Source organism: Thalassophryne amazonica, chromosome 21 (genome assembly GCF_902500255.1).
Source record: "Thalassophryne amazonica chromosome 21, fThaAma1.1, whole genome shotgun sequence".
NCBI classification, from domain to species: Eukaryota; Metazoa; Chordata; class Actinopteri; order Batrachoidiformes; family Batrachoididae; genus Thalassophryne; species Thalassophryne amazonica.
In genome coordinates this window covers 17865689-17889082 of record NC_047123.1, presented here as the reverse complement: position 1 = coordinate 17889082, position 23394 = coordinate 17865689, and the positions used below count along the sequence as shown (strand labels likewise).

Genomic DNA, 23394 nt, shown 5'->3' with positions numbered 1-23394 from the left:
CTCTATAGGTATAAGACTGTGGGGGACTTTTGGGGCATTCTTTCTAAAATGTATCTTTAGCTAAGAGGTTACTGCAAGAACTTGCCAGATACCAAAAGACTGAAGAGGTAGTGATCCTTTCGGTGTTGATACACAGAAACCTTTTAACTTTTGCTCAACAAACGTATTTCCATCACAGCTGTGGTGGTGCTACGTCATTAAAGCTACAATGTGGGTCTATACTGCCTATGACGACGGTTACAACTGATTTGATTTCATACGGCACCATTTATTGAAAACGTAACAACATACTGACTGTACTGGATGAAAAGGCTGAGTGGTTTTATTGCAAAGCTGGAACTGAACCAGCTGTGCATCTTGTGGAATTGGAAACGATTCACTCTCTAGGTCAAATCTTCAAAACGTGCACATAAGTGAATTGGGTTAGATGTGCACTGAGCTGGTCGATCAGTGAGCTACTGAGTTATTATGTAGTCAGTCAATCCGTGACAATCTGCCAGCTGGAGTCGTGCCTCTGTCAGCAGTTTGGTGGTGGAATGAAACCAGAGTAGGGGTGGAAGAGGGAATGGACAGAACAGATGATGGGCAGCTCCCTAACAGCCTCTTTGCGTCTGTTGGGTATCTAATATAAATCTCAGAGACACTACAGACAGAGTGAGTGGAGCTGGTGTCCGTGATCCGCTTCTAACCACGGCCGCCATTGCATGTAGGCGCAAAACTGACAATGGGACAAACCAGTCCGCTTCTTGACAGCTCGTGAAACTCAACCACGACATGCTAGTTTCCTGCATTTTCCTGAGGAAAAATTTGTACTCCCTTGAAAACATTTTATTATGACATTAAAAAAAATCCCCCCAAAACACTTATTTAAAATTTTGTAATTCCAAAAACTATTCCCTCTAAACTCAGTGAAAATACATCTTTACCATGCGACATAAATTAAATAAAAATATCAATGACAAAGCAGTCCCTGAACAGATCTTGGACTTGAGTTCCATCCATCATTGAGAAATACAAGCAGTATAGCTCGGGATGGGAAATCTGCCTACAGAAAGACTCGTGGGGGCTGTGATTTGCCAAACTGCACAGCACAACTTTTGTCTGCTGCTTCATCACCAGTTACAGCTTCAAGGATATTTCATAAAAAGAACATCAATCAAATCTCGGCTCAAGTCTACCACGTGCCTTCTAGCAAATTGCTACTATAGCATATGCCTAAATACATACAGGACACCTATAATGCCAAGAGGACTTTGTTTTTTTGGGAAATCCTTCACTGTTCATAGTCTCTCCAGTCACAGCCACAGCACAGTCCCTCAGTTTTTGAGAACTAGCTACTCCAGACAGATTTACCATACAGTACCAACCTGTTTCTATCCCTTAATGATTGATGTAAATAAATTCTAAGCCATCTTCAGTGACGTAGGAATGTTCATGTAGCCATCCCCCGACTTGTCTAAAGAAAACTGGCTGGAAAGGCGATCATTTAGTTTAGTTATACCAACTGGAGCAAATAATTAAGCATGCGTTTGACTCTGATCATTTTATGTCATGTTATAGGGCAGTGATTCCCAAAGTGTGGGGACATGGAACCCTGGTGGGCCATTAAGGTACTGCAGTTGGGCCATGAATGTCATTAACCCTCTGGGGTCTGAGGGCGTTTTTTGGGCAGTTCTAACACAGGGCAGAGTAGCTACCTAAACTCTGTGAGTGAGATAGATTATCTCGTCAATAGTTTTATATCCTCTTTGAGGACAACTTTGGATGCTGTAGCTCCTCTGAAAAAGAGAGCCTTAAATCAGAAGTGCCTGACTCCGTGGTATAACTCACAAACTCGCAGCTTAAAGCAGATAACCCGTAAGTTGGAGAGGAAATGGCGTCTCACTAATTTAGAAGATCTTCACTTAGCCTGGAAAAAGAGTCTGTTGCTCTATAAAAAAGCCCTCCGTAAAGCTAGGACATCTTACTACTCATCACTAATTGAAGAAAATAAGAACAACCCCAGGTTTCTTTTCAGCACTGTAGCCAGGCTGACAAAGAGACAGAGCTCTATTGAGCCGAGTATTCCTTTAACTAGCAATGACTTCATGACTTTCTTTGCTAACAAAATTTTAACTATTAGAGAAAAAATTACTCATAACCATCCCAAAGACATATCGTTCTCTTTGGCTGCTTTCAGTGATGCCGGTATTTGGTTAGACTCTTTCTCTCCGATTGTTCTGTCTGAGTTATTTTCATTAGTTACTTCCTCCAAACCATCAACATGTCTATTAGACCCCATTCCTACCAGGCTGCTCAAGGAAGCCCTACCATTAATTAATGTTTCGGTCTTAAATATGATCAATCTATCTTTATTAGTTGGCTATGTACCACAGGCTTTTAAGGTGGCAGTAATTAAACCATTACTTAAAAAGCCATCACTTGACCCAGCTATCTTAGCTAATTATAGGCCAATCTCCAACCTTCCTTTTCTCTCAAAAATTCTTGAAAGGGTAGTTGTAAAACAGCTAACTGATCTGCAGAGGAATGGTCTATTTGAAGAGTTTCAGTCAGGGTTTAGAATTCATCATAGTACAGAAACAGCATTAGTGAAGGTTACAAATGATCTTCTTATGGCCTCGGACAGTGGACTCATCTCTGTGCTTGTTCTGTTAGACCTCAGTGCTGCTTTTGATACTGTTGACCATAAAATTTTATTACAGCGATTAGAGCATGCCATAGGTATTAAAGGCACTGCGCTGCAGTGGTTTGAATCATATTTATCTAATAGATTACAATTTGTTCATGTAAATAGGGAATCTTCTTCACAGACTAAGGTTAATTATGGAGTTCCACAAGGTTCTCTGCTAGGACCAATTTTATTCACTTTATACATGCTTCCCTTAGGCAGTATTATTAGACAGCATTTCTTAAATTTTCATTGTTATGCAGATGATACCCAGCTTTATCTATCCATGAAGCCAGAGGACACACACCAATTAGCTAAACTGCAGGATTGTCTTACAGACATAAAGACATGGATGATCTCTAATTTCCTGCTTTTAAACTCAGATAAAACTGAAGTTATTGTACTTGGCCCCACAAATCTTAGAAACATGGTGTCTAACCAGATCCTTACTCTGGATGGCATTACCCTGACCTCTAGTAATACTGTGAGAAATCTTGGAGTCATTTTTGATCAGGATATGTCATTCAATGAGCATATTAAACAAATATGTAGGACTGCTTTTTTGCATTTGCGCAATATCTCTAAAATTAGAAAGGTCTTGTCTCAGAGTGATGCTGAAAAACTAATTCATGCATTTATTTCCTCTAGGCTGGACTATTGTAATTCATTATTATCAGGTTGTCCTAAAAGTTCCCTGAAAAGCCTTCAGTTAATTCAAAATGCTGCAGCTAGAGTACTGACAGAGACTAGAAGGAGAGAGCATATTTCACCCATATTGGCCTCTCTTCATTGGCTTCCTGTTAATTCTATAATAGAATTTAAAATTCTTCTTCTTACTTATACGGTTTTGAATAATCAGGTCCCATCTTATCTTCAGGACCTCATAGTACCATATCACCCCAATAGAGCGCTTCACTCTCAGACTGCAGGCTTACTTGTAGTTCCTAGGGTTTTAAGAGTAGAATGGGAGGCAGAGCCTTCAGCTTTCAGGCTCCTCTCCTCTGGAACCAGCTCCCAATTCGGATCAGGGAGACAGACACCCTCTCTACTTTTAAGATTAGGCTTAAAACCTTCCTTTTTGCTAAAGCTTATAGTTAGGGCTGGATCAGGTGACTCTGAACCATCCCTTAGTTATGCTGCTATAGACTTAGACTGCTGGGGGGTTCCCATGATGCACTGAGTGTTTCTTTCTCTTTTTGCTCTGTATGCACCACTCTGCATTTAATCATTAGTGATTGATCTCTGCTCCCCTCCACAGTATGTCTTTTTCCTGATTCTCTCCCTCAGCCCCAACCAGTCCCAGCAGAAGACTGCCCCTCCCTGAGCCTGGTTCTGCTGGAGGTTTCTTCCTGTTAAAAGGGAGTTTTTCCTTCCCACTGTCGCCAAGTGCTTGCTCACAGGGGGTCGTTTTGAGCGTTGGGGTTTTTCTGTAATTATTGTATGGCTTTGCCTTACAATATAAAGTGCCTTGGGGCAACTGTCTGTTGTGATTTGGCGCTATGTAAATAAAATTGATTTGATTTGAGTTCACTCGCCTGGCATAAATGTTTTATTATTGTTGTTAGCAGCTCTCCCTGCATCCCACAATCAAGTTTTGTTTCTTTTTTTTCAGGACAACCTGTGCATTCAGAATATATATGTTTTTGTTGTGTTTTATAAGTGTAATAAAGGTTTACAATCAAAAATAGGCAAGGAAAAAATTAAGCGAAAAATAATTTTCCACACACATTTATTCAAAACACACAGCTAACTATAACAAACAACTGTTTTGACACTTTATAAAGGTAATTTGAGGTCTTGTGTGAAAGACTGTACAACAAAAAGGTTCAAACAAACACAAATGCATATTCTGAACAATATATACAAACTGGTCTATGTGTTTTGTTGTCCATTGATATGGTAAACTGTGCTTTATGCAGAGAAAGCAACAGAGTTATCCAGTAACATTCACATGCAAATTAGTGGAGCAATCCTGATAGTTATACTCTTTGTTTGAGCATGTGAGATTGTCATCAGAGGCTCTCCGTCTGCTCCTGCTTTCACTCATCGCTGTGTGTAATGGCGCAGGGAACACTGAGTATGTACTAATAGTATGTACTCATTGGAGCACCCAGGGGGCTTTTCAAACGGGCCAACTAGTAACACATCACTCCTGAAAACGATCTTTGGCTTTTCACGTGAGGTAAATCTGCCCTACGATTGTATTTTGGAAAACCATGTGACAGTGAACCAATTCCGATTGGACACTCACATTGCACACGTCATCACACAGCTTCTATGAGGAGTACAAAGATGGCCGATGGCTGGCTCGAAAGTCCGGAGTTAACTTTTCAGCAAAAAAAAAAAAAAAAAAGAGAGTAAGTTTCTATCTCATATCATTCAAAAGTTATTTATAATTTAGTAAAACTTGGTCTTAGCCGTCGTATACGACGGCGTCGGCCCCAGAGGGTTAAACCCTTCTTGGTCGTCCCCGTCATATACAACGGCTGAATACAAGTTTTATTTAATTATACATAACTTTTTAATGATATTAGATAGAAACTTACTTTTTGTTTTACAGAAAAGTACACTCGGGGGACTTTCGAACGAGCCCTCCACCATGTTTGTAATCCTCATAGAAGCTGTGTGATAATGTGCGCAATGAGTGTCTAATCAGGAATTGGTTCACTGTCACATGGTTTTCCAATATCCACTCATAGGGCAGAGCAATGTCACATAGTGCACCAAAGAGTGTCAGTTAGAAGAGATGCTTTACTCCTTGGCCCGTGAATGTTGTTGAATAGGCCTCTCTGGCCCCAACAGTTGACGTGTAAAGCACCGTTTACCCATATGAATGGAAGTGATCAGCGTAGGAGGGTCTCAAAGTGTGAGGAGAGGTTGTTTTCAGTGCAGGAACACACTCCAAAAAGAACAGTCAACTCGATGGAAGTGCAAAGTTTGTAATGTGGCCCTTTGTGTAATAGCAGACAGAAACTGCTTTGAGAAGTGGCATGAAGACCAACAAAACACATAGACCATTTTCTATATATTGTTCAAAATAGAGCCCGACCGATATATCGGCCGGCCGATATTATAGGCCGACATAAGCCCTTTCGAAAGTACTCACTATCGGCCGAAATTTTACCGATAGAACGCCGATAATTTCTCATAAACAGAACAGTTATTGAAATAATGTTTGTGTCGGCAATGTAAAATGTCCTTGCACCGTTTGTCCAGTAGATGGAGCTCTGACTCCATTCAACTGAGAGCTGCTTACACCCATCATCAATACATCAGATGTACGAGGGCTGTCAATAAAGTATAGGTCCTTTTTATTTTTTCAAAAACTATATGGATTTCATTCATATGTTTTTATGTCAGACATGCTTGAACCCTCGTGCGCATGCGTGAGTTTTTCCACGCCTGTCGGTGACGTCATTCACCTGTGAGCACTCCTTGTGGGAGGAGTCGTCCAGCCCCTCGTCGGAATTCCTTTATCTGAGAAGTTGCTGAGAGACTGGCGCTTTGTTTGATCAAAATTTTTTCTAAACCTGTGAGACACATCGAAGTGGACACGGTTCAAAAAATTAAGCTGGTTTTCAGTGAAAATTTTAACAGCTGATGAGAGATTTTGAGGTGATACTGTCGCTTTAAGGACTTCCCACGGTGCGAGACGTCGCGCAGCGCTCTCAGGCGCCGTCGTCAGCCTGTTTCAAGCTGAAAACCTCCACATTTCAGGCTCTATTGATCCAGGACATCGTGAGAGAACAGAGAAGTTTCAGAAGAAGTCGGTTTCAGCATTTTATCCGGATATTCCACTGTTAAAGGAGATTTTTTTAATGAAAGACGTGCGGACGGGTCCACGCGTCGGGACGCAGCCGGCGCGGTGCGGCGGCACAGGAAAAACACCTCTGTGTTGATAACCATTTGTAAAATCCAGGCGGCTTTTGATGGCTTTCAGTGGAGTGAGTATATGAGAAATTGTTTAACAGCTGGACATGTCCTTAAGGCTTCCAACAGAGGTGTTTTTCTTGTGGCGGAGCGTCGCGGCAGCTGCGAGCCGACGCTGCAATCCGCCCGCACGTCTTTCATTAAAAAAAATCTCCTTTAACAGTGGAATATCCGGATAAAATGCTGAAACCGACTTCTTGAAACAGGCTGACGACGGTGCCTGGGACCGCTGCGCGACGTCTCGCACCGTGGGAAGTCCTTAAAGCGACAGTATCACCTCAAAAGCTCTCATCAGCTGTTAAAATTTTCACCGAAAACCAGCTTAATTTTTTGAACCGTGTCCACTTCGATGTGTCTCACAGGTTTAGAAAAAACTTTGATCAAACAAAGCACACAGTCTCTCAGCAACTTCTCAGACAAAGGAATTCCGACGAGGGGCTGGACGACTCCTCCCACAAGGAGTGCTCAAAGGCGAATGACGTCACCGACAGGCGTGGAAAAACTCACGCATGCGCACGAGGGTTCAAGCATGTCTGACGTAAAAACATATGAATGAAATCCATATAGTTTTTGAAAAAATAAAAAGGACCTATACTTTATTGACAGACCTCGTATTTCACAACTCTTTTTAAGGATGCTTACAGAGAGAACCGCTCAACTGAGGATGCCATTGCTATGGTTCTGCACACGTTATTGGAGCACCTGGAGCATAGGAACAGTTATGCACGGCTCCTCTTTGTGGACTACAGTTCGGCCTTTAATACTATCCGGCCGTTTAAACTGTGGTCCAAACTCCATCAGCTGGGTCTCAATTCCATCCTGTGCAATTGGATTGTGGACTTTTTAACTAATCATACAAAGAGTGTTAGAGTGGGGAAAAACATCTCCTCTACCCTTGTTATTAACACCGGGGTCCCTCAAGGATGTGTTTTGTGTCCCCTGCTCTATACTCTGTTTACCCTTGACTGTTGTGTCACCTCCCTGTTTAATCTCATTGTCAAATTTGCCGATGACACCACAGTGCTCGGACTTATCACTAATGACAATGAGACATTCTACAGGTCTGAGGTGCAACATCTGGTGTCTTGGTGCCAGGACAACAATTTAGCACTAAACACCAAAAACACTAAAGAAATAGTTGTGGATTTTCGTAAGACGGGGCATAATGACCATCAACCTCTCTTCATTGGCACTGATGCGGTGGAGAGGGTTAGCAGTTTTAAGTTCTTGGGTGTGACAGTGATGGAGGACCTGTCCTGGGGCATTCACACTGCCTCAGTTGTGGGAAAGGCCCAACAACGCATCTATTATCTGAGGAAGCTGAGGAGTGCCCGTATCCCTGGATGCCTGATGGCGAACTTTTATAACTGTACCATCAGTAGTGTGCTGACATATGGGTTGTTAGTGTGGTTCTCCAGCTGCACTAAGGCTGATCAGCAGGCACTTCAGAGGGTGGTGAAAATAGCGGGCAGTATCATTGGGACGACTCTCCCAGAGAGCAACACTATCCCACTCGCTGTCTTAATAGAGTGCGCAATATCCTGCGAGACCAGCACCATCTGCTTATCACTTTTTCCATCTGTTGCCTTCAGGGAGAAGGTATAGGGCCCTAAAGGCCAGAACATCTAGACTGGCCAATAGCCTGTATCCTCAAGCTGTCAGATTATTGAACTCTGCCCTCCCCCCCCGCCTCTCTCCCACGGACTATAACTATATCAATTGCATTGAGTTCATAATCAATTGTAGTAGCACTGAACTGGTTTTGCATTGTTGCACATTGTTATTATTAATTTATTTATTTATCTGGAAATTGCCTTCTTCCCCTTATGTCCCTCCTTCCGTGGATTATAGCCATCAATTAATAGTACTGAACTGGTTTCTGCATTGCTGCACAGTGTCACCGTTTTTATATTTATTTATTTGGTCTGTTCTTACTCTTAATGCATTTTTTCAATATCTTGTTTTTATACTGCTGTCAAATGTCACTGTACAGATGTTATAAATGTTACATTCAAAGGATTCAAAAAGACTCAAGGATTCAAAAGAATTTTATTGTCATATGCACAAAAGAACATGTTCCCTGCACAATGAAATGTGTCTACTGCATTTAACCCATCCTAATTGCCAGTAGGAGCAGAAGTCGCCATTAGGCGCCCGGGGACCAGCTCCAGATGTACATCCTTGCCTTGGTCAACAGCAGGGCTGAGCAAACCAAGACCGACCCATAACAAACGACACACAACACACATAGGCCGGCCCGGTACATAAACACATATTAAAAAAGCACACGAGGGAAAAAAGAGAAAAAAAAAACTCATAGCCGCTGCGTTACACAGCTGCAATGAGGAAAAAAAACCCCATCAGCACAGAAAAACAATAATCACACAGACAAACAAAGACGCAGGACGACAACCGAGATTTGAAGGTCCAGTTTATCAGAACACTCCGAAGGCAGCCTATAAGGCGCCGTCAACGGCCTTGTCCGACAATACTGGAGGGGGAGGGGCTCAGCCCTGAGCAGTCCACTGTCCACAGTCAACATCAGAGCTGGAGAAGCTGAGGGGAGGGGGATGACCAGGGAGCGAGGCTTAAGTGTTGATCTTCTTGAGGAGGTTTTTTAATCACAGCGGCCTTGGAGTGCAGCTGTGTTTTGGGGAGGCCAAATGAATATCCAGATTAGCAGACGCCTGAAAGATTCCACAGTTCTGAGAACAGAGTGGCTCTCAATGCATCTGAATGTAGAATGTGGTCTTTACAGACGGTCAAAGCGGGTTTTCAGAGCTGCAATCCTGCCCGAGATGTTTTCCAGCGTGCGGTTAACACCCGCCGACTGCGGAGCCACTGCCTTCCCAATCGAATCAATCATGTAAGGGCAGTCTGGACGGCCCAATCAAAGCTGCCTCCACTTTCTTGATTTTCCAGTAAACCAGCGCCATGCCCGCTCCACACAGCAGAAAGCCGGTCACCACCAAGCCCAATATATACACATCTTTGACGTCCTCCACAGAAAGCATTTAAAGGCACATGACCTGCCATCTCCTCCACGAGTCCATCACGTAACCCATCACATGCGTCCCGGCACGACAGGTCGGGTCCTCCGCCCCCGAATGTCTTGTAGAAAAAAATAGTGTCAGTTGCGTTGAAAGACCACTTTAACAGGTCCATTTTTGTTGTTTTTCAGAAGAGCAAAGCTGCAGCCTCACAGACAACACGCCACAGAAGCAGGAAAGATAAGGAGGGAGGGAGAAGAGAAAAGTGCGTCCGTCTCGGCTGAGTGCAAGCTGGCCATGGGGTATTTAGGGGTTATTTATTGCACTGGTTGCTCTTTTTAACTACGTATGTGGATGCTCCAGACGTAATTTCGTTGTTCTTTGTGGCAATGACAATAAATGCTTGAATCTTGATATGTATTTGCTAATTTCACAAAGGTTTAATTCTTTATTGCATTTTTTGAACTTGAAAATTCTTCTCTGTTATAAAGTTAATCAATATGAGGACAAAGCTTCAGATTTTATCTCATACACTTTTTTGTTAAGGGTCCAAAAAATAACATTTTATTAATTAAAAAATATAAATATTGGCTGATTTATCGGCTATCCGCAAATCAGCCGATTTATCGATTATCAGCAATTTTTTTATCCAAATATCGTAATTGGCATCGGCCTAAAAAAAAAAAATCGGTCGGGCTCTAGTTCAAAATGTGCATTTGTGTTTATTGTTAGAACCTTTACTTTGTACATTCTTTCGTACAAGATCCCAAACTACATTTATAAAGTGTCAAAATAGTTGTTTATTATAGTTTGTTGTGTGTTTTGAATAAATGTGTCAGAATTTTTTCCTTTCTTATTTCTGATTGTAAACCTTTATTAACTTATAAAACACCACTATAACATATATATTCTGAAAGTACAGGTTGTCCTGAAAAATAGAGAGATACTACTTGATTGCGGGATGCAGGGTGAGCCTTTAACAGCAATAATGAAACATTTATGCCAGGCGAGTGAATGCCCAAAAAATCCCATTGACCCCGGAGGTTTTTAAAAACAAATAATTAGCTAGCTATCAAGACCAAAGTTATATAATTGTAAGAAACTGTAAATATGTTCATTTTTGCTGTAAAGTTGGGGATTTTAACATGGGCATCTATGGGGAATGACTTGCTTTTGGAGAATAGCTCAAGCGACCACTGAAGCAACTGCAAAATTTGGCACTTCCTTGTTGGCTTCATTTTCCAACAATGGAGGTTGGAGCTTGGGAAGTATAGCCTTGTTAGTCCTGTGTGTCAATCAAAATTGTAATTACAAGTTTGGGTATGAAATTCTTACATTTGGGAATGGGTGTTGCAGATGTCATAAAAAAACCAACATTTTCTCAGCCCTGTGTTCAAGGCTTTGTTGTATGGGCCGCTGAAGTGGAGGTACTGCTGGCCCACCACCACCAGAGGGCGCCCTGCCTGGAGTGCGGGCTCCAGGCACCAGAGGGCGCCGCCGCCTCACGGGAGCAGCCAAGGTGACAGCTGTCACCCATCACCTGAGACAGCTGACAGCAATCATCAGTGGGGTATATCAGCAGGACGGCATCTCCACCTCATTGCCGAGATATCGTTTCTACCTGAGAGGTAACGTATCAAAGCTGACGGAGTGTATCCTTTTGGATTTGTGCTTAGTTTGTGGATTACTGTTCCAACGAGAGGTGGAGGTAACTTCCCTGCTGTTCGGAGTCCTGGGTGCAAACGCGCCCCCATTTAACTGTTCTTTGTTCCTCGCCAGCAGTACCAGGTCCGACACGCGGAGGCAGTGGCCACCTGGGAGTTCGGGACTTGGCGGCTCCAGTATTCCCGGGGTCCTGTGGCGGAGGAAGCCGTGTGGTTCCGGTCTTACCTTGGAGAGGCGTCTCCTATCTTCGAGCCTGCCCACACGACACTTTTGTGAATTGACTGTTGTCCATTTCCGTGATTGGTTGTATTCGTTGTGCACATTCACAACAGTAAAGCGTTGTTATTTTGACTTACTCCATTGTCCGTTCATTTGCGCCCCCTGTTGTGGGTCCGTGTTCCTACACTTTCACAACAGGATATCTCGGCCAGCGTCATGGATCCCGAGGGGCGTCAACCGGCTGTTGAACGGCCAATGGAAGAACAGGGCTCACAGGCGTCCGCAGGAGGGGTAATCGGTGAGTTGCAGCGGATCCTCACCGCTTTCACGACTCGGTTGGATTTGATGACCGAGCAGAACGTCCTCCTGAACCGCAGGGTGGAGGCTCTCGCCGCGCAGGTGGAAGCGCGCCCTCCGGGCGCCGCTGCGGCTCTCCCTCCCGTCGACCCTGTGCGTAACAGCGACGTTCCACTGGTTGTCCAACGACCCCTCCCACCTTCCCCTGAAGCATACATAAGCCCCCCAGAGCCGTACGGAGGCTGTGTGGAGACGTGCGCGGATTTTCTTATGCAGTGTTCGCTCGTCTTCGCACAGCGTCCCGTCATGTACGCGACCGACGCTAGCAAAGTAGCTTATGTGATAAATCTGCTTCGTGGTGAGGCACGCGCTTGGGCTACAGCGCTCTGGGAGCAAAGTTCACGGCTCCTTCTGACATATGATGGGTTTGTGAGGGAGCTCAGAACAGTGTTCGATCACCCTAATAGAGGAGAGACCGCTTCAGCCGTGCTGCTGTCAATGAGACAGGGGCGCCGGAGCGCAGCTGCCTATGCAGTCGACTTCCGCATCGCGGCTTCCACTGCAGTGGAGTTTTGTGAACTGGATGTTCCATGCCTGCAGGTTGGGAAGCTGATTAGTAATCAAGCCAGGAAGTGTTTGCTGTTTGTACACCTTTAAGTGTTCTCTCTGTGTGTAGAGTGTGGACTCACATAATGGTTCCTTCTTTCACAGACTCGGTTTGTTGCAGCCACCTGGGGGGTGTCGGCGGGGTCCTTGGGTCCGAACAGCTTCTGGCTCCGGACCGTTAGCGCTGCTGGGAGCGCACCACGCCAGACCGCACTTTCTTTTGTTGTATTTTGTATCACTGTTATGTATTAAATTCAGTTAGCCTTTGTACCGTGCTCTGCTTATTTCATACTGGGTCCTTCAAACGCTGGTCGGTTCTCCGAGCTGCGTCCGACACATAACAGGCTTCTTGGGACTTAGAAAGCACTGAAATGTTGCCCCGGTAAATGACTGTGGACCACTATGTGCCAGATCAACAACCAAACTCAATAACGGGTAACAGGCACGCGGTGTCGGAGACCCATCTGGACACTGGATAAGTGTGCGCTGCGCTTGTTTTTATATCGTGAAATCTACCTCTTGTATTCAAGCCAACTTTAAATAATTACAAAAGCACAAAATTTAATCAGGGACCAGCTGTGTGAGGCGCCGCGTGCATGTGTCTTTTTACATTGGCGTATGCTAATGAGAGCTCTGCATCAAAGTAAATTGGAACATCATAGCGGGGCGGCAGTGGCAACATCTGAAGTGCGCGCTCGCTGTTAATGTGGTGCACGCCGGCCTGAAACTGCATTCCCTGCACGTGCGTCCACACTCTCAGGCATACAGACACACGCCGAATGTTTATGTGCACAGAGAAGCCCTATCGGCGTGCAGAGATAAGAGCGCAACCATCTGTCTCCGTTACACAGTATGAATGTATAAATGATCCTGTGTGGGTAATGGGAACACACAATGTGTTATTGTATGCCAAAACAACAATAAAATCTACAGAGGTGCTTGTCTATCATGTCCAGTATCGCTGACACCTCCAAAGATTGGCACGTGAGGAAACTTTGCAGATCTATTTGCACAACTGTACCCCACTCACGCAATGAGGAGTTAATTAACTAAGTCAGAGGAACAATCTTCTCACAGCTGTTCTCTGGAATTTGTAAATTTACTCTGATTGGACTACTGGGGGTCATCCCAAGACACCCACATGGCAATCCTTTTAACATTCCGTGGCTTTTGGAATTATTTTTTTCCCTTTCTAGGTCTCAAATGTGAGACATCTGCTTTGGGTCTGGGGTGGACGTGGAGTCTGGAGGGAATTGGTCTTGTTCTGTCTGGGAAATACTTTTTGACACCAATTGTCTGTCTGACACTTGGTTTGCTGGGAGGGATGGGGGGGGGGGTCAATTTGGTTTGGTTGCCTGGCTGGAGCTCTCTTGCCAGACTAGTAAAGAATTTTCCTTATGAGATGGTGGGTGGGCTGGGGTATTGGAAGGGGTTACTGCTCGATGGCTAAATGGTAATTGGACTGCATTCATATAGTGCTTTTCCATCTGCACCAGATGCACAAAGCACTTTACAATGATGCCTCACATTCACCCCGATGTCAGGGTGCTGCCATACAAGGCACTCAGTACACACCGGGAGCAACTAGGGGATTAAGAACCTTGCCCAAGGGCCCTTAGTGATTTTCTGGTGAGGTTGGGATTTGAACCAAGGATCCTCTGGTCTCAAGCCCAACACTTAACCACTAGACCATCAGTATGAGCTACCCTCCCCTATGAGGCCATAGGGGAGGGTAGCTCATACTTTCTGCAGCTGAGTTTGTCCCAGGAATCATTGAGTGGTCTCTCTGGGGTGACTAATGTCTCCAGTGTGTCTTCCCGAGGTTGATACCCTCTGTGTAGAATAGAGCAGGCAGCTCAGTGTCACAAGTTGTGCTCCCAGTATGTAGACCTGGGTTCGAGTCCCAGTCACACTACCTGTCAGTGACCTAAGATAAAACACTTCATCCGCTTTGTCCGAGTCCAGCGGCTACAGAAACAGTCTGTGTCCTTTCTAGGGGGAGTTGTAGACTCTGATCCACTTCACACTATGGAATCTGTGGACAAGCACCAGCTCAATGTGCCTCAGGGCCTATAGAGGCCAAACCTCTTCTTTCTGAATTTGCTTACACAGCCATGAAGTGTGGGTGGGGAACTGGTGCAGCACAGTGCAGGGGTTAGCGTGTGAGGCACAGAGGCGGCGGGGAAGCTCGACTCTCTCTGGGTTTGCAGAAGCTGGTGTCCTGGTTTGGAGCCTATGTTGGCTCAGCTGCCGTGCGCCTTCTTTGTCCTTTAGCTGGGTCTCAACTTGATTGGGCTGCTGGCCTCCCTGTCTCAACATACGGACAAACTGCCAAAAGTGACACTATGGAGAAATCAGCTGATAATATTATTATTAGGGACTGGACTATGGTGGAAGCTGTGAGAATCTTTGCACCGTGGTATTTTCATATATTCAAATATAGTTAAGCCATGCAAAGCATTTGTTTGCTAATCCTCATTTGCTGCAGTATCTCCGGTTTGCAGATTAGTCTTGAAAAAACAATGTAAAAACCTGACATATGTAGGAATCAAAGTGTTTTGGAATTTGTTGGATTTCAGGGTTTGAAATCTCCTGACATTTGTTCGCATGGCACAAAGGATCAATGACTGTCTTCAAGATAATGCAAACAGCAGTTAGTGTAATCTGTACTTAAGTTTCTACCATTGTGGTGTAACGGAGGCCAGCAGGAGTTGCTGTGCATATGTAGTGAGTAAACCTCACTCCCAAAAGCTCAAAAGGATTCTCTGGTCACAAGGCCAGAGCCCTGGGTTTTAGCCTTCTGGTTATAGAGTCCAACTTCCATGCCAAGGATCGTGAGTTTGCGTCCCGAGGAGAGCGAATGCACGGAGTCATAACAACACAACGCAGAGTGCAGCCCCTACAGTGGTACCATGATTCATACATGTTATGTTGGTCAAGAACAGCTAATTCAATCAGTTCCTTTTGTGGCAAATATGACAATCCAAAAAAAGTATTTCTGAAAACATTTGACAATACAGACTCTGTTGGTACATTACTGCAACATACAAGCTTGCAATGTCGATTCAATAAGCTTATATCGGCCCTAAAGCCCATTGGCCAAGGGGTTTATCTCCGGATTTTGTAGCGGATGAGTTGACAACTCCCCCTGGATGGGATGTCAGTTCAGCAGAGGTTACTTCCCCAGCCAGGACTTGTACCCACTTACAGCTGGGTGAACTACAACAATGAAGGTTTCCCAGGACACAGACAGGTAGCATGACCAGACATCAAACCCAAGTCTTAGTAGCCCAGCTCCTTAGTCCACTGAGCTACCTGATCTGTGATTCAAGAATGTCAATTAGAAATATCCTTTCATGTAGGGAGTCACCTTCATTTCTATCCCAGGAGGAGTGAAGGAGAAGCAACACATTGCCAAACTGGAAAAGGGGATTGCCCCACATTCTGGTAAGAAGTCTGTCATTTTCCAACTTCAGGAGTTGTTTCCAGGTTTGCTTCAGGACACCTGTCTGTACTTTTGTGCAGGACAATTCATCTGAATTGGCACAGTCCATTCATGTGGAAATCAGTACCAACCATGGCTGGGGCAGTAACTTTCAATGGATTAGCATCTTGTAGGGCTGGGCGATATGACTTAAAATTCATATCACGATATGAATTGAATCCCTTCACAATAACGGTATATATCACGATATAAACATAAGTGTAAAAGTTATAATGGAAGTGTTTCTGAATGGGTCATGCAGTCCCTTTGCAAAGCTAAATAGATTAAAATAACAAAAAAAAAAAAAACAACAACAAAAAACAAACAGATATAATTAATTTTGAGCACCTGATTCTCTGACTTGTTAGACACGTCTGTCGGCTTTCTGCAAATACACGCACTAAATATGGCCAGAAAATTCACAAAAAAACATTGCAGAAATTATTAATCATAATTCAGGTCATAGTAGGTCTATTAACATAATTTAAAAACTCGTATAAAGCTCAAAGCATGCACTTTTAAAACACATTGAAAAAGAGACAGTCTGGTGAATTTAATGTGACTTTTACATGACCAAATTCACTCAGGCGACTCCAGAGGGATAAAATAACTTAGAATTTTACACTCTTATAAGGAGAAGTTTTAATCTGCTGAGGTGGAGATGGAGCCTGTGACTGCAGCCTTTTCCAGTCGTACAGTGTCAGTGAGGAAGATACGATGACATCAACAAGCATTACCGCGATTGGTTGGTGGAGTCTAAATCTCTACCATCAGCCAAATTTATACCTTGTTTATACCGCCTACCCCTAGCATCTTGTCACGCGACAGTATCCACGGGTGAGCACCGGCGCACTGAGTCTCAAGATATATATAGTACTTACTTCTTCTGTGAGTCTCAAAACAACCTCATGAGTTCCATTTGTACTTTTGCCTATTCTTATATTGTGAATCATACACAACATTCTACAACATAAACTACTCAACAAAAGCAGATCGAAGCTGTTCCGCTTCTCACTTGTGCACTGGCCTTGAATGAATTTGATGTCCGTGTCCATTTCTGAGAGAGTTACAGCTCCGTCTGTGTGGATCACTCATGGTTACTGCAGACAGCAGCAGCAGGAAAAGCAACAGCGCTAAATAATGAATCAAATTTGACAAAATGTACATCTGATATGTTGCATAATTAAAAGGCTGCACAGCACTCCACTTTCAGCTCTTCCTGACTTCAGACAGCCCTGTGTCTGGGGATGCCGGCTACAACATTACCTTGTTGAATGATCTCAGAATATTGACAACTGTGCAAAGGTTGGGAAAAGCTTTTGGCTCTTGAACATCGCTGGTGGCAGAGGTTTATACCTGCGGTTCTCGAATCAAATGGAGGGGATCCGACATTTGCAAAGGAGGCACAAACACCTGGAGCAAAAATATTAAACTGATTGAAGATGAACGCAGCTGTGAAGGATAGTTCATATTCAACACCTTTAATAATGATCGCTCAACACACTACATTCAAACTGTTCTCATTTCAGTAAGATTACTAAAGTCTGACACAAGAACCCACAGGTTGCAGTCTTCAAAAAAATTCCAACAAAGTTCGATCCTTGTTCCCAAGATATTCCTGGCAGATAATATCAGTTTTTAATTTAATTTAATTTAATTTATTTAATTTTATATAGCGCCAAATCACAACAAAGTTGCCTCAAGGCGCTTCACACTAGTAAGGTCTAAACTTAACAATCCCTAAGGCAAGCACACAGGCGACAGTGGTAAGGAAAAAAAATCCCTCTGAGGAAGAAACCTCAAGCAGACCAGACTTAAAGGGGCAACCCTCTGCCTGGGCCATGCTACAGACACAAATACCGACACAAATTACAAAAACAATTCCTAATAAAATGAATTAAGAGTAAAAAGCCAGTATGCTAGCCATACGAGAGGGAAAGTACGTGCATCTTAAGTCTGGACTTAAAAGTATCCAAAGAATCTGACTGTTTTATTGATGTAGGGAGATCATTCCACAGAACAGGGGCACGATAAGATAAAGCTCTGACCTGCAGACTTTTTATTCACCCTAGGGACACAAAATAGTCCTGCACCCTGAGAACGCAAGGCCTGGGTCAGTACGTAGGGTTTAATTAGGTCAGCTAGGTAGGGAGGTGCCGGTCGGTAAACAATTTTATAGGTTAATAGCAGAACCTTAAAATCTGATCTCACAGGGACAAGAAGCCAGAAAAACCAGAAACAGAACATTGCAGTAGTCCAATCTAGAAGAGACAAATGCATGAATCAGAGTCTCACCATCAGCCATAGACAGGATGGGACAAATTTTTACTATATTTCGCAGGTGGAAGAAAGCAGTCCTTGTAATATCTCTAATGTCAAAGGACATAATAGGATCAAAAATTACCCCAAGGTTCCTCATATTTGTCAGTGTGATGCATGACACACGAGCCTAGGCTAAGCTTAGCTTGTCAAATTGAACTGATGTCTCACTGGAGCAAGAACCATCATTTCGGTCTTATCAGAGTTTAAAAGTAAGAAGTTGCTAGACATCCAGCTTCTCACTGATGCAAGGCAATCTTCCATGGATTTTATGTGGATGAGATTACCAGCAGTTATGGGCATGTATAACTGAGTATCATCATCATAGCAGTGAAAGGTAATCCCAAAACACCACAATATGTGCACAAGGGGTGCTATATAAAGGGAGAAAAGCAGGGGGCCCCTGTGGAACCCCAAATTTCATGTCACTAAGGTTACAGGTAGTGTTACTGTACAAAACACAGTGAGAACGACTGGTCAGGTATGACGGTGAACATGCAAGGGCCCTCCCAGTAATCCCAAAATGATTCTCACCCCGTAGTCACACTACAAGAGAGAGGAAAAGTGACCAGCTCTCATTCATTTTCAGAGCGAGTGTTTTACAAAACACAAATGGCCGTTATGCTATGTTAGGCAGGGCCAAATTAGCTGATAAGTTATTTTTATGCAAGTGCTGAGAGATGCAACATGGAGGCTGCCAATCTGAGCAAAGGGAGCATGATGGCAGCATGACATACTTTAGTTGGTTGTATTTAGTTATTCATAACATAATGAGAGTTTGATGAAAAGTTAGGAATCAGTGCCATTTTTTTTGTACGGATTTGTCAGCAGATATGTCAACACCATCAATTTTTTACTCCCTGATATGGGGTCGTATCAGCACACCAAAAATCCATATCAGTTGGGCTCTAGTTCATTCGCTTTTGTTTTAATATGGATATGAGGGGGAAAATTAACTGGAAAGCTTCAAAAACCTTTGATTCAAATCAGATGATGAAGTACTGAAGCCTCATGAAATACAGTTCATGATGTCTTCCTTCTGATATGGACACTGGAAATATGTTTGAAAGGGTTTCAAAACATTACGGAGCAGTATTTTGAGTTAGTTAACACAACTCTGCAGTAATGGTGAAAACTTCGGGCACTATCCCCAGCCACACATTCTATCTATCAACTAATATGATCCTTCAATTTGGTGAGTCACGAGATGATCTCAGTCACTGTTTAGAAATTATTGCCTACACAAGCTGGCTGGGATGGACTTGTACACTCACTCACCCACTCAAATACATTTTCGTTGTCCATGCGGTGCCGGGAATACGCTCAACTGTTATTTTGAGAAGCCTGAGTCAGCTTCCTTACGGCTGGTGAGAAAGAAAAAAGTCTGAGAAGCAAAAACTGCTCTTACCTGAGAGATTCGGCCATGCGCCGCAGGTCTTCATTCTGCTGCTTAAGCCGCTCCAGCTTGGCCAAGATCTTGGAGAGCTCTCGGCTGGATCGCTCCGGGTGCTCGCTGTCCTTCACTAAATGGCCACCGATGTAGAAGAGCAACGTGCCCCAGGCCAACAGCACCAGGGTTATCCAACGCCATGAACCCGCCCAGGGTCGCATGGTTGAACCACGCCTGCCTGAAAATCCCTTTTGGTGTGCCTGTACACCAACCAACCTGCCTGCCGGATGTGCAAACACACACACTGACCTGTCACCACAAATGCCACAGCGCCAGTCTTGGCATCGGCATCTTTCCCGGGATGGTACGCGGTGAATTAGAGATCAGAGGAAAACTGACGGGGGACTGGCTCACGGGTGGATTAGACGAGGTAGGGGGTGCGGTTCCAGAGACGAAAAAGCTTTTCTTCCGTGTTCTAAATCATGATTAGTGTCATTTGGCGACTTGATTGGTGTCTTTTTTCTTCCACCCCTCTCTGTGTTGGCCTTTTCTCCTCCACAGTGCCTCACAGATTCCTTATAGTCCCAAAGGATTCCTTTAGATTTCGAGTTGTGTCCTGCAGAAACACAAAAAGAAAGGAGGAGATAAGCTGAGATAATGATCTTGTTGACAGTCCCAGAGACTGGTGGGAGCATTTCCCAGAATACCCTGGGTGACAGGTAGGGTGCACTCAGCCCATCACAATGTGAACACGCAGCGCTTCTCTTCCATCTGGCGCAAATCAGCACCCAGCACAGTGTCTGTGTCATCGCTGGTGCACAAAAGACGCAGTACTCACTTTCAACTCAGCATGCCTGTTGTGTAAGCAGCTCGCTTAAGTACGCTTATTTGTGTACACATGCGTGTGTTGTTGGGCTAAAAATGAGGTGTGATTTGTGCATTGCTGTTGTGTGGCAGCACAAACGCTACAGAGCAGCAAAAACCCAGCAGCAACCTCCGGTGCTGAAAAATGAAGCCAATACTGAAGTGTTAAAACATGCAGTTCCTTGAATGGCCACTTGAGTGAGTCACTCCACATAGATGCCCATGTTGAAATGGCAAAGTTTACAGCAGAAAAAAAAAAACATGTTCACAGCCTGGTACAAAAAATAAAAATTCGGCCTCTATAGCTCGTTTCTCCAGGCATGATAACTGTCCCAAGGGGTGATTTTATATATCTTACTAGTTCGAGTTATTTTAAGCCATTAAATTATGCATAATAAGGGGTGTGGTTGCTTTAAGTGACAGCTTCTGTGCCGAGCTAAGCTGCAAGCAGAAGCCAGTGGATGGTAGCAGTGACCGCTAGCTGTTGTAGGCAATCTGTGAAATTTGGTGATTAGTTCAGTTTCATGACCCCATGACGCACCACTATGTGTCTCTGTACCAGACAGGGCTTTCTGATTGCTGCGCCCTTTCAATACAAGAAAAAGAGACTGTTCTGCACTTTAGACCAGGGTTTTGCTAATCTAATGCGCTAAAGCTTTGCGGTGCCAAACTAAACAAAGGCACCAGCTCTGTGTCTCACCACACCTCAGTTTGAGACCAAAATGCCCATGTGAGCACAGCATCAAGCGTTTAGGGTTATCACAGTTAACTTTTCAGTTAGCCAGTTAGCGGTTATCGAAGCTAACGTTTAGGTTAGCCGTGCTGAACAATGCCTGCCTCTACTTAGTCAGAGGGCATCCTTTAAGAAATGGAAAGTTATGTTTGTCTTACTTTTTTGCTTTTCTGCTAATCCAAAAAATTAATTAATTAATTTCCGCAAGTAAAAACTGAACCAATCTGAACTGCGCGTTTTGCGATGCGTTGCATCTGTACTTTGGATTACAGGAGGAAGATGGCATAAGAGGACACAATGTGAGCAGAACAAGTTCAACCAACACATGAAGGTCTCAGACTGGGATCAAACGTGACCCCAGAAACAACAACAACAACAACAACAAAAATCCGAAAAGAGAAAACGCAGAACAGAATGAGACAAAAGGCCCGTCAGCTACAGGAGAGATATTGCTGAGTGGTCCCAGCTGTCTCGAGAGTCGCCAGGATTGATCGACGTGACACTGCAAATTGCATTTCCACAGTGACGAGGCCTCCCTGAGCTCTGCTGCAATTCTGTCAGGGTATGATGAGGATGTTCCACTTTCTACATCCTGTTTGCCTGCAAAGTAGCCACTCGCTCGTCTTCACGCGCACGCTGTGCTCTTGCCTCTCACACGCTTTCTCGCGTGCAACACCTGACCTAACCTACTTATAAACTGCTCTCTCCATTTCTCCCTCACTCAAAGCACGGCGGAGTCAGGCCGCTAATGGTTTTGTCGAGTAAAGACTAAATCCCCTCAAAGTTTTCTCCCTGAACGTTTTCCCTTCGTCGCAAATGCCCGCTGCCGGTCCTGCAGCCTCTCGTGACAGAATGCAACACTGTCAAGGTGACACGGTGGACTCGGTGGAGCGGAGGCAATGTTTAAAAAAAAAAAATTCCCTGGATCATCACTTCTTTTCATCCGCAAAGCAGCGGGGAGATGAAGACGGACGCATGCAGGGTTTATGAAGCAACCTTTGCTGTCAGCTCCCCAACAATGCCCCTGATGTACAACTGAGACAAGCCGCGTGACGGGATGAAGACTGTGCACGCCATAAACACAAGTACCCTTGCATAACGGCAAATAGAAGTTTACCTATTAGCATAAGCGCAGATCATCGCAAAGCGGGTAGGTTTTCAGGTATATAGGACTCTTGGGGATTACATTTTTCAATGTCTGATCAACTGCTCCTTTGACAGAACCTTGAGACAGTTCCACTGAGCACCGTTCCTTCCCGTTTAATCCTGAATAGCAGATTGGGGCACGTTTCGAAGCATAGTAGGAATTTCTTGACCCATCTTCGTCAGTCTTGAACATACGCGGTAGTTAAGACCGTCAATTCTCGAAATTGCCGATAGTAAGCTGTACCTTTGGGGTATTTGTAGTGACAACGGCTTGAAACTTGTTTGATCAGGTTGCACTGGGGCAAAAATTTGAAGCCAAAGCAGTGTTTGTTGCTTTATATATATATATATATATATATATATATATATATATATATATATATATATATATATATATATATATATATATATATATATATATATATATATATCGTGTGGCTGAGGGCACAGGTCACTTGGTTCATAATCCTTTAATATTTACTCCGTGTGCGAATGGTTTTAATATTTGTAACAGTCTGAACTGTTCGGATGACTGCAGGTTTTAGTTGTTGGGCCAATCAATGGACAGCATCAATGGATGCATTATGAGTAACGTGTGTCAACAATCGCATTACTTACCTCTGACTTATGGCCTTCGTATGCGGGACGTATCACAGACATAGTATGCTGGCATACGTCGAAAATATTGTATGTGCCCCAAATTTTTCAAAGTACTCACCATATATCAGTGGGTTTCAACAGGCTCTTAACTTACACAAAACGTACCCGGAACTTATTACACATATGCCAGCATTTTTAATACGCTTGGCATACGCTGGCTAAATCGTCAAGGTGTGACAGGGCCTTGACAAGTGTGTAAAAGGCAACACCCGAGCAACAAGGAATACCTGTCAGTCACATGTTCCAATAGTTTTGCTCACTTGAAAAAAAATGGGTGGGTTCAAACAAAGGGCGGTATGTCATGAGCTGTTTAACACATCAAGATGTAAATATCAGGACTTAAAAGCTGAAATTCTGAACTCTTGTCTCATATTCATCTTTTGATCCTAAACCCAAATGTCTTCAGTGAACAACAAAAACAAA

General features: G+C 43.9%; 1 protein-coding gene across 1 annotated transcript in view; it reads right to left on the bottom strand.

The window, feature by feature from the left end:
* fut8b (fucosyltransferase 8b (alpha (1,6) fucosyltransferase)) overlaps positions 1-23394 on the bottom strand; it is a 255849-nt gene that overhangs the window by 102141 nt on the left and 130314 nt on the right. The window contains 1 exon segment of the mRNA XM_034161646.1: positions 19587-20184. Within this exon segment, the coding sequence (XP_034017537.1) occupies positions 19587-19789 (203 nt within the window). The 5' untranslated portion in view covers positions 19790-20184.